At 37.0% G+C, this 12,298-nt stretch overlaps 2 protein-coding genes across 13 annotated transcripts in view; one reads left to right on the top strand and one right to left on the bottom strand.

The window, feature by feature from the left end:
* The window catches only part of RUNDC3B (RUN domain containing 3B), a 167,757-nt gene extending 157,898 nt beyond the window's left edge, over positions 1-9,859 (top strand). For all 5 annotated transcript variants that reach the window (XM_027539888.1, XM_027539886.1, XM_027539889.1 and 2 more), the window contains one exon: positions 7,464-9,859. In XM_027539888.1, coding sequence (XP_027395689.1) covers positions 7,464-7,609 — 146 coding nt within the window. In that variant the 3' untranslated portion in view covers positions 7,610-9,859. The remainder of the gene's footprint in view (positions 1-7,463) is intronic.
* A 362-nt stretch (positions 9,860-10,221) lies between these two features.
* Positions 10,222-12,298, bottom strand: part of LOC113891609 (phosphatidylcholine translocator ABCB4-like) — a 104,232-nt gene continuing 102,155 nt past the window's right edge. For all 8 annotated transcript variants that reach the window (XR_003510807.1, XR_003510809.1, XR_003510811.1 and 5 more), the window contains one exon: positions 10,222-10,488. The gene's annotated coding sequence lies outside the window, so the exon portion shown is untranslated. The remainder of the gene's footprint in view (positions 10,489-12,298) is intronic.

The following is a 12,298-nucleotide window of genomic DNA, read 5'->3' as shown; positions in this document are numbered from 1 at the left end:
ATAGATAATTCTAGAATTGATACATGTTAGAAAACACTTAAACTTGATGGGTAGCTATACATTTTAATGCTTTCTCAACATAGATTACTCTTTCAAAAAATACTGACTCTTCAGGAAGAAAAATGTCTCGGAAGTTCAGCATTTCCTTTCCTGGCTGTTTCTTACATTGCATCACAGTAAAAATGAAAAAATTTTAATTTAAAGACTTTCATGACATCATCCCAATTTTATAATGTACTTTATACCTACTTTTCTTGTTGAATGTAAGCTGGATGGTAAGTTCATTGAAATTTCTTTTGTGCTTTACTGCACTGATTAAATTTTTATAATGAATATGTCATTTTTACAAACATAATAAATGTTTTTCCCTTCTAAAAACAAATACTGGAAATTAAATACATCAAATGTATTGTTTGAAGTGGTGAATTTAATGATGGAACTGTAAATGACCATTACTTTTACATATTTTTCACATTTTTAGATAAAAGTATTAACATCTGTATATGACAAGTCTTAAGAAATAGAGATTTGTTACTTATTACTTGAAGAAAAGAATTATGTGCTTGTATTCTAAAATTTGATTCAAACAGAAAAACCTTTTATGCCTTTATATAGGCCCCTACATTCCTCAAGGATTTATTTTAATGAATGATATAGTAAAGAGGTATAAAATAAAAGGAAATTCTACATTCCTACTGATTAAATTTTTAAAAAATTTTATAAGTTAAAATGTACCACAGTTGTTGATAGGAAGATTGAAAAGTTGTCTTTTTTTTAGGAAGCATGTATTAAGCCTTTCATATGTGACTGCTACTATGCTAACAGCTACATATTGCATCAAGTCTAACCAAAAAAAATAAAAACCCCCGAAAAAAAGAGAATGCCAACAATTAAACTATAACACATTTGTCCATATTTATTAGCACTTTTATTTTTAAAGTTCTTTTAGACTTAAAAAAAAACCTTCATTATAATTCTTATAACATAAAATCCATCATTTTATAAAACAAAATTTTTGAACTCACCATATTAAAGCATACATTTCAGTGGTATTTGGCATATTCAGCGTTGTGTAACCATCACCGCTGTCTATTTCGGAACATGGCCATCACCTAGTCGAGAAGCCCTGCTGTACCTACTGGGGTTCAGTCCCCATTCCTCCTTCCCCTCCTCCTGGTGACTACTAACCTATCTTCTCTTTGAATTTTTCTGTTCTGAACATTTCATAAAATGAAATCATACAAAGTGTAGCTTCTTTTGGGCCTGGTTTTTTGACTTAGCGTGTTTTCACAGTTCTTCCGCGCCGCAGCATCCATCAGTTGCTTCGTTTCCTTTTATGCTCACATAGCATTCCATTGTACGGCTGCACCACGGAGTGTGCGTTCGCCATCTGAGCATTTGGGTTGTTTCCACTTTGGGGCTTTGATGAAGGCTGCTGCTGTGAACATTCATGTACAAGTTTTTGAGTGAACTTATGTTTTTCTCTTGGGTATATAACTAAGAACAGAATTGGCTGGATCATATGTTTGACCATTTGAGGAGCTGCCAAACTTATGGTTTTTTTTTTGAACAGACGGTTGCATTTTACAGTCTCACCAGCAGGGAGGGTTTCATTTTCTCCTCACCCACACCAACACTATTTATTGTCTGTCTTTTGAAATAGCCATCTAATAGGTATGATGTGGAATTTTATGGTTTTGACATGGACTGCACTGATGCATAATAATGTTGAACATTTTTTCTTTCATGTGCTTATTGGCCATTTGTATATCACCTTCAGAGAAATGTCTACTCAGATCCTTTGACCATTTGAAAATTGCATTGTCTTTTTATTGTTGAGTTGTGATAATTCTTTATGTTTATTTTGGATTGTAGACCTGTATCAGATAATACAAATTGCAAGTATTTTCTCCCTTTCTGAGGTGTGTGTTTTCACTTTCTTGCTAATGTTCCTTAAGTTATAAAGTTGTCGATTTTGACAAAGTCCAATTTATCTAGTTTTTCTTTGGGTTGCTTGTGTTTTTGTTTGGTGTCACATCTAAGAAAATGCTGCCTAATCCAAGGTATATGTATTAAGTACAGGTATATGTATTAAGTGTAGGTATATGTATCCAAGGTATATGTATTTTTGTATGTGGTGGGAACTAAGGTTCCAACCTCATTCTTTTTGTATGTAGTCAGTTGTCCCTGGACCATTTGTTGAAGAGACTCTTCTTTCCGTCACTGAATGGTCCTAGAACTCTTGTTGAAATCCATTACCCATACGTGTGTGTATTCATTTCTGGATTCTCAGTTCTGTTCTGATGGTCTGTGTGTCTATGATGGTGCCACATCATCCTTAGTCCAGATGACACTGCCTTAAATTACTGTAGCTTTGCAGTGAGCTTGAAATCAGGACATGTGAGTCCTACGAATTTGTTCTTTTTTAAGATTGTTTCAGTTTGGGATCCTTTGCATTTCCTATGACTTTATTTCACATATAATTTGTTCTCACTTACTCATTTTTGACCCTACTGGGTCTTGATTGCTGCGTGCAGGCTTTCTCTAGCTTGGGTGAGTGGGGGTACTGCCGAGTTGCAATGCTCGGGCTTCTCACTGCAGCGGCTTCTCTCGCTGTGGACCACGGGCTCTAGGGAGCTCAGGCTCCAGGAGTTGTGTTTCCCAAGCTCTAGAGCTCAGGCTCAGTGGTTGTGGTGCCTGGGCTCAGTCATTTCGTGGGATCTTCCTGGAGGAGGGAACCCATGTCTCCAGAATTGGCAGGCAGATGCTTTACCACTGGGGACCCCCAGGGAAGCCGCCATATGAATTTTAGAATCAACTTGTCATTTCTAAAAAAAGGCAGTTAGAATTTTGATGGGGATTACATTGAATTTTTAGATCAATTAGGGAAACATTGCCATCTTAACAATATTATCTTCCAATCCATTAAAATAAGGGATGTTTTCCCATTTATTTTAACCTCAACTTTCTTACAGCACTATTTTGTAGTTGTCAGTGTACACACTTTCATACTTTTGCTTAAGTTTATTCCTAAATATTTTACTTTTTTAGATGCTATTGTAACTGGAAATGTTTAATTTTCTGATTGTTCATTGCTTTTTTTTTTTTTTTGATCCAGTCAAGGATCACACAGAGCATTTAGTTTTCAATCTCTTTGGTGTCCTTTCATCTAGCAGAGCACCGTGCCCCTCCCCCCAACTTTTTCTCTCATTTGAAATTTATGTATTTTATGCACCGAGCCAATTGTTTTGTTAAATCCCTGACAATTTAGATTTCTCTAGTCGTTCATTCTTAGTATATTCTGGTTACACATATTTGGGAAGAATCAGTCAGTTCAGTTCAGTCGCTCAGTCGTCTCCAACTCTTTGCGACCCAATGGACTGCTGCATGCCAGGCCTCCCCGTCCATCACCAACTCTGAGTTTACTCAAACTCATGTTCTTTGAGTCGGTGATGCCATCCAACCATCTCATCCTCTGTTGTCCCCTTCTCCTGCCTTCAATCTTTTCCAGCATCAGGGTCTTTTCCAGTGAGTCAGCTCTTCGCATCAGGTGGCCAAAGTATTGGAGTTTCAGCTTCAGCATCAGTCCTTCCAATGAATATTCAGGACTGATTTCCTTTAGGATGGACTGTTTGGATCTCTTTGCAGTCCAAGGGATTCTCAAGAGTCTTCTCCAACACTACAGTTCAAAAGCATCAATTCTTCTGTGCTCAGCTTTCTTTATAGTCCAACTCTCATATCCATACATGACTACTGGAAAAACCATAGCCTTGACTAGACGGACCTTTGTTGGCAAAGTGATGTCTCTGCTTTTCAATATGCTGTCTAGGTTGGTCATAACTTTTCCAGGGAGCAAGCGTCTTTTAATTTCATCAGGAAGAATATAGTATAAATAATGCAAATTTTTTAGTACACTCATTAGGAGGTCACTGACCTTTTTGCACACTGAGAGACCCTTTAAAAGACAGTTCCGTTCGACATCCCGGTAGTCTGTCACAGCTTCCTTGCTTTGTGGAAAACAAGATGTTCTGAGTTTCTTTGGTACATTTCATGCCCATACCCAGGATCAACTGTTTCTTCAAGAAGTCCTGTTTACACTAGAAAATGATACCGGAGAACATAATCTGGGCCATAGAGGTGTCTGTTATGACTGGACTGGTCACTGTTTCTAGCCTCTTCACTAGCAAGCTAGGAAGTTTTTTTTTTTTAATAGATAAATGCATTTATATTTTATTTTTTTAAATATAAATTTATTTATTTTAATTGGAGGTTAATTACTTTACAATATTGTATTGGTTTTGCCATACATCAACATGAATCCGCCACAGATGTACACATGTTCCCCATCCCGAACCCCCCTCCCACCTTCTTCCCCGTACCATCTCTCTGGGTCATCCCAGTGCACCAGCCCCAAGCAACCAGTATCATGCATCGAATTTGGACTGGCGATTCATTTCATATATGATATTATACATGTTTCAATGCTATTCTCCCAAATCATCCCACCCACTCCCTCTCCCACAGAGTCCAAAAGACTCTTCTATACATCTGTGTCTCTTTTGCTGTCTCGCATACAGGGTTATCGTTACCATCTTTCTAAATTCCATAAAAGAAAAATATACCTTAAATTTATTTTACTTTGTAATTCATACATAAAAGGTTTCCATGTACTTGATTTTGTATTTTTATATCTTTCTTATGAGGAAAATATTGGTCCCTAGTTTATAGGAACATGATTATTTGCTTTTCCTTATTATTTGTTTTAATTTCAAAGTAATATTATCTCTATTACTAAAATAGGGTAAGTAAAATAGATTAAGATTCGTTTTTAATTATCTTGTGAATATATCCTAGAGTCAGAGTACTGTGCTTAAAGTTCATCTCAACTCTGCTAACTTCTACATCATAAGTAACTATCTTATTAGTTTAATTACCTATTGTTCTTTAAAAACATATGCAAATTAAAATAAATTCATGTTCCTCAATATAAAAGATCACATTTATGCGCTTTGCTTTGTCCACTACATAGTATATCCTGGAAATTATAGAGGTCTTTCTCATTCTCTTTTACACCTGCATATTACTCCAGTGTGTATGTTAGACTTTTAGTCTTTGCAATTACTGTGTTATAATCTATATGTTTTAAAAATATGTGTAATCTAAGTATATACACTCAAAGAATTGAAAATAGGACTCAAACAGATACTTGGATGCCAGTGTTCACAGCAGAATTATTTTCAGTAGTTGATAGGTGGAAACAACCCAGATGTCCATACAGATGAGTGGAGTAACAAAATGTCATATATATACACACCATGGAATGTTACTGAGCCATGGAAAAGGAATACATGCCACATGCATGGGCCTTGAAAAAAAAATTACATTAAGTGAAATAAGCCAGACACAAAAGGGCAAATGCTGTATGATTCCACTTTTAAGAATGACTCTAGGAAGGGCAAATTCACAGCAAGTAGGTTAGAGGTTTCCAGAGACTGAGGGGAAGGGGAGAAAGGAAAGTTACTGTTTAAAGAGGTAGGGAGTTTTTGTTTGGCATGATGAAAAGGTTTTGAAATCGTGGTTGGTGATGGTTGCACATAGTGTGAATGTGATTAATGCCACTAAATTGTACCTTTGTGTGTGTATGTAATTAGCAGTAAAGCTCTTTGAAATATTATAGGTCAATGACAAATTAGGAATTTGGGAGAAACCAGTCAAGCATTTGAGTTTCTGGAGCATTTAGCAAGAACTCTAAATGGCCTGAAATAGGTCTGTAAGCTTAGACCTTAAAAGGAGCATCTGTATCTTTTGATGATAACAAATGTTATCATCAAGATAAAGTGAAGTCGCTCAGTCGTGTCCGACTCCTGCAACCCCGTGGACTGTAGCCTACCACGCTCCTCCATCCATGGGACTTTCCAGGCAAGAGTCCTGGAGTGGGTGGGGTGCCATTTCCTTCTCCAAAGGATCTTCCCAACTCAGGTATTGAACCTGGATCTCCTGCATTGTAGGCAGATGCTTTACCATCTAAGCCACCAGGGAAGTCCTTCATCAAAACATGATAACATTTAAAACCCGAATGTAACAATTATTCTTCCATATGTTTTCCTAACAGTGTTGTATCTTCCTATATTTTATTAGTCAGTGAAACCATGAAGTGAACATAGTCATCTTTTGGTGTCTGTTCTCATTTTACAAAGGAAGGAGTAGGCTCAGAGAAGATGCCTTTCCCCAGGTCACACGGCTGTAAAGAACACAGGCATTGTTTCATGTCCCAGCAGAGTTCTTACTGAATCATTCATTACGTAATTATGTAACGTTGGTCTCCTGTGTGCTAGCACTGGGAATATGACGATGACCACAAAAAACTCCATGTCCTTTCTCAGTCTGTGATTTTTTAATGAAGGAGAGTGCCCCACAATGATCATATAGCATGACAGTGAAGGCACTGCAGAGGGGCTGTTTGAAACAATGCATGATATTCAGAAACCTCTGACATCTGGGTCAGTTTACATTTCTGTAACCAGGTGAGTAAAGCCTAAGCTTTCCATCTTCTCTGGAAAACTGATTTTCACCTTACTAGCCTTTCACAGCCTTAGGCCAGCCTCTTAGAGCAGGCGTGTGCACAGTGGGGGTTGAAACTTGTTCTGCCCGGGAAAGAACATGTTTTCCCCAGGCATGGACACAGAGCTCTGCCACTCCTCCTTCAGGGACCGACTGACTTCTAGCAGGTATTCCTGGTGCAGAGTAGGTGCTGAATAAGTTTATTCAGTTATTCAGTCAGTGGACAAAGGTTCCCTAGGTCCAGCCTCCAACTGAACTGAAGCAGTTCTGCTGCTTCTGCATCACTTTACCTTTACCCACATACGGACTTCCTGTATTTCTGTCACCTGGGCACTTGTATTGTTGCTATAGTTTTTTGTTATTCTTTACTAATTGGATATGACCATGCTGCTCCTGTTGCTGCTAAGTCGCTTCAGTCGTGTCCGACTCTGTGCGACCCCATAGACGGCAGCCCATCAGGCTCCCCTGTCCCTGGGATTCTCCAGGCAAGAACACTGGAGTGGGTCGCCATTTCCTTCTCCAATGCATGAAAGTGAAAAGTGAAAGTGAAGTCGCTCAGTCGTGTCCGACTCTTAGCGACCCCATGGACTGCAGCCCACCAGGCTCCTCCGTCCATGGGATTTTCCAGGCAAGAGTACATATTCTCCCCCAAAAAGGTAAATTCCATTTTTGTTCCAGAATATCTCAAGCTTCCATATCTAGAAGCTTAAAAGAAGCACAAATAATCCCACTGTAATGTTTCTATAAGGGGCAGCATTGAAACTACTGGAAGATCAAACGTCAACATACACATTTGATTTTACACTGTTTCATACAGTATGTAAAGTTTAATGGTTTTAGGATCTTACTAGTATCAAGCTTCAAGAGCAATTAAATATTTGTTATCTTATCCTGATTTTCAGGTAAAGAAGATACTCCCTCATTACTTGGCCTCTGTGGGTCTCTAACGTCAGTGGCAAGTTACAAATCTCTAACAAGCCTAAAATCGAATGACTACCTTGCAAGTCCTACAACAGAGATGACAAGTCCAGGTCTGACTCCATCCTGAAAAATTGTATGTAAAAGCCAGAAGTTTTTATGTTGCAAATATTCCATATACGTAAGTTTGACTGCTGGGAAAATCTTTGGAATTTTATATTGTTCTGGGACATGTCTGGAATTCTGTTGCTTGTATTAGAGAATTCAGTCCACTCCATGTAAACTTCTGGGTGAAAAAAAAATGCTGCCATTTTTCATTTTAAAATGATTATATTTGTCACTGAAGTTTAAAAATAGGCTTAAAAAACTTTCAGATATCCTCTAATAATCCATTGCAAATTGTACATATTTATTATTCAGCTGATTTTCATATATTTAAATGTATTATAGTTGCCAGAGACTGAGTTCAAGGTTTTATTCTAGATATTTAAGTATTTTCTTTTGCTCTCTTATTCAATGATTACATTTTCTAAAAATGACTTATTTCATATTTCATGAACTCCTTCCCAGGTTCTGATGTTTAAATGCCTTGTCTTTGAAGTGAGGAGAAAGGTTCTCAGCTGCAGTTTCACAGCAATTTATTCAGTTTGTCTGTAACAGTTACCATTTAGCATCAACCTAACATTCCATTCAGCATTTTATAAATTTTGTAGGACATACCTTTAGGTAGTTACTAAATTTGTTCGGGTCACAAGGAAAATATTTTACAGTATTTTAGGCCATTTAGGTAAAATGAGTAACATTTTGTTTTCCAAAATTTCCTTTAAAGTTTACCAATTCTAAAATTGATCACATTTATGTCCCATAAATTGGAAAAACTTAAAAATGTAGAACAGATGTTGAAACAATTTTATCGGGAAAGATTTCAAGTTCATTTAAGGATTTGAGAAGTTTTAAAATAAGGATCAGTAGGCTCATCACCATACTGAACAGCATGTCTGACACCCAGTGCTGTTTTTCTCTCGTGTGCAGGAATGAATTGTGTCCTACGTGCTTTAACAGCCATAATCTCATTTTAAAACTGACCTTAAAAATTACTAGTTAAAAATTAGTTTTCTTAAAAATCTGAGCTGTCTTTTAAATTTTTGCAAATTTTGAAACAATTGTACATTTGGCCCCCCCAGATTCCACCATATTGAAAAAGGAAATGTATGAAGTACATTTTCTAGAGTTAGATGAGGAAAACATGGTCAGTTGTGCCAAAGATGTTTTATACCTTGTTTACATGAAGAGGCTACTACAATACTTATCCGGGACTTTGTATGCTATTTTTTATTTGTTAATAAAACAGTACATTCAAACTTAGTAACTTTGACTATTGAAAGAACATTCCTCCTAAAATATTGAGAGAAAAGCAGCACTTACCACAGTCATTCTTTGTATTAGAAATGTGGGAGTGTGGTGGTTCTCTGCAATACTTGACTCTCATTATTCGGAATTTAAGATAATAAACAGTAACAAGGCTAGTCGTGTGTTAAGACAGTTCAAACAATGTCATTTCCGGGACAAAGAAGCCCTTAAGTTATTTAGATGTATCAGAACATACTCAGAGCTTTCTTCCTTTAGCTTAAGTCTTTGGTACTTGTAGTAATGCAAATATTCTTGAGAAATGGTACCATCAATCTCGTCTTAATTCTGTATACCTTATTGTGAATGATGTATCTACAGCAATTTGTAATTCTGCATGGGGAATGGAAGGAAGGTTAAAACAAGGTTACTGGAAACCTTGGGAGGAGCGAATGAGAGACGATTAAGGGTGGGGTGGGGGGACCTTTGAAAATTTTAGGCTTTTGGCCTTAAGCACTGTTGCTGCTGCTTTCCTAACAACAGTCAGACTATTTCAATGCTTTCATTCATGGTCCACTCTCAAACGACATTATCCTTTAGTAATTTAAGAAAATCATTGTTACATTTTCCATACATTTTTATAATATAGAAAGGAAATACAGGATTCCGTAATTGATCAGAATTTTCGGATTTGTTCTAATGTGTACCGAATCTTGTGCATCTTACCACGCTGCTGAACGCAGACTGAAACACGACATCTGAGGACAGTGACTTTCCCTCCTTTCTTGGAGCTCTTGGTATAAACTTGATCTGCTAATGTGACTTCAGGTTTCTACACAGTTCATTTCCCGCTAGTTATAGAGATAGTTTGTTAGTGTTTGCATGAGGTGTGTCTCGATCTTCAGCAGTGTTCATTGTTCACACACCCTCCCCTAAACAGAATGCTGAGCTACATGCTACTATTTCCATGTGTATTTCGTTGCCTTGATGTACGATACTTGTTGCATGTGTATTAAACATTTTGTACCATGAAGTAGTAGTCTTATTTTTTCTTTGACAAATGTTATTTGATTCAAGGTATACACTGAATTTTTGTTTCGACAAATTTGGTGAGTGTATATTAACACCTCAAATACTAATATGAAAATTATTTTGGAGAAATCTTCATTTTGTTTCAAATTTTTATTTTCTAAAAAATGACATAATATGCTTTAAAATTGACAACATTCACTCACTGACATGTAAAATGGACCCACCACCATCCTCTCAGCACCTATGTGATGGCACCAGGATAAAGTCAACATTAAATAAAATTTTAAGTCCTGAAGCGGTTAAGTACCAAATGCAAACTACTATTAACTGTGACTGACAGGAACCTTAAACATCCAAGTAGACTAAGTTGGTTTTAAGTCATCTTTATTAGATGTACATACAAGTTTTCAAGTGGTTAAAAATGTTTCTCAAATTTACAACTTACGTAAATTCTTTGTTAAATTTCCCACTGTCGGTTACAGTTTCTGGTTTTGATAAGCTCAACACTGGATTACTCTGGAAACGTCACATGACTGCTTTGACCATCAGGGCTCTTAATTTCTTTTATCTGGTCCACTTTGCTCTTTAGTAAGCAAAGCAACTTCTATTTTGCTTTAGCTTTTTCCTCCACTGAAAGGAGGGGGAGGATAAAATTATACCAATGCCATGGTGGTACCTTTTAAAAATATACTTTAGTATAAACCAAAACTTTTGTTTTTAAATAGGTCACCTGATCATAAGTCCCATTTTTCATCCTGCCAGTCATTTTTCTAAAACCAGCTTCACGGTACAACGCTTGGTCTTAATACGTGACACATTTTGGTGTTTTCTGTTTTATTCAAGGCTAACCTATGCTATCCTATTTTCTTTCAGTTAAAAAAAAATAGGTCTTGAGAGAAAAACAAAACACAACTCTGTAACTTTTCAGAACTGGGCCCAAAATACTTCCTGGGTTTTCTCTTGCCTTCTTGTTGCTCGTTGGCAGACCAGGCCCCCTGGACTCCTTTCCCATCTGATCTACCAGGGGGCATGTACACTCTGCTCAAGCCGCTGGTGCTAAGTACCACTGCCTGCCTGAAGACTCCCAGCCTCCAGGTATGTTGCCTTGGACTGCCTGTCCTAAGAACCATTTCCCAACCAGCCTCTGCACCCCAGGCCGCGCAGAATTCTTCAGCTTTTCCATCACTTCTTTTGTTTATTTCTAACAATCACAGCTGAAACCTTAAGACCAGTGAGAGTAGCTGCAATGTCTTACCTCCAGTGCTTTTTATACTGCCTACCACAGTAAGTGTTGAGTGATGGATTAAAACATAATAACAGTAATTTACTTTTAAAAGTTCATTTTGGACAAAAATTAAAAAGTAATACACTAAGCTTTCCCATATCCCTGGAATTTATGCCCCAGGGAATAAAAAGGCTAGAATTAAAGGAGTCAAATGTGGCTAAATAAACATAGTAATTGATTAGTTTTCCTAGAAATAACTTTATTTTTGAAAAGTAATATGGAATTATATGAAAAGCAGCAAGCATGTAATACTTGAATAAGACATGTTTCTTAAAAAACTTACACATAAGAAATTAAATGTGTATGTTAGAAATTTTAACATTAACAGAATGCATTTAGAAACATTACCAAGAATACAGATTGTAGCCAAACCGTTTTTGGTTCCTACTAGTAATGCTTTTTTACCACTTAAGTATAGACAAAGCCTAAATTCAGACTTCTTTTCTTTCAGATACTTTGCATGTAATGTATGTTACAAAAACTACAGGGAATTAGGTTTATTTAAGTTCTTTTAGTTATAAAATCGGAGAAGGCAACAGCACCCCACTCCAGTACTCTTGCTTGGAAAATCCCATGGACAGAGGAGGTGGTGGGCTGCAGTCCATGGGGTCACTAAGAGTAGGACACGACTGAGCGACTTCACTTTCAACTTTCATGCATTGGAGAAGGAAATGGCAACCCACTCCAGTGTCTTGCCTGGAGAATCCCAGGGACGGGGGAGCCTGACGGGCTGCCGTCATGGGGTTGCACAGAGTCGGACACGACTGAAGCAACTTAGCAGCAGCAGCAGCAGTTATAAGAATTTTCCACAATGCAGTCAATAGTGGGGCAAGGAGAGGATGAAAGTTTCCCTTCTGTTTGTTTATAAGTGACATTAACTTGAAATACATAACTGTTTTTTGAGACTGTTGTTAAAAACCTAAATTTTTTCTGCCTTTTTCTGCCAGTTACCCAAAAGAAGCACAGCAGAACAAAGGTAAATTTAAATTGAATACTGTTAAATTCAGTGTTCAAGATAAACTTCCATGTGTGTTTTATATATATGTTGATAGTATAGCATTAACATAATTTCATATGAAAGTATTTAGCTAGAAGCACAGTGGTAGCTTTAAGAAAGCACAAAATATTGCAATGAAAATATATTTTTATGGATAT

Source organism: Bos indicus x Bos taurus, chromosome 4 (genome assembly GCF_003369695.1).
Source record: "Bos indicus x Bos taurus breed Angus x Brahman F1 hybrid chromosome 4, Bos_hybrid_MaternalHap_v2.0, whole genome shotgun sequence".
In the NCBI taxonomy this organism is placed as follows: Eukaryota; Metazoa; Chordata; class Mammalia; order Artiodactyla; family Bovidae; genus Bos; species Bos indicus x Bos taurus.
Note: the sequence above shows the minus strand (reverse complement) of the source record. Positions and strands in the feature narration are given on the sequence as shown.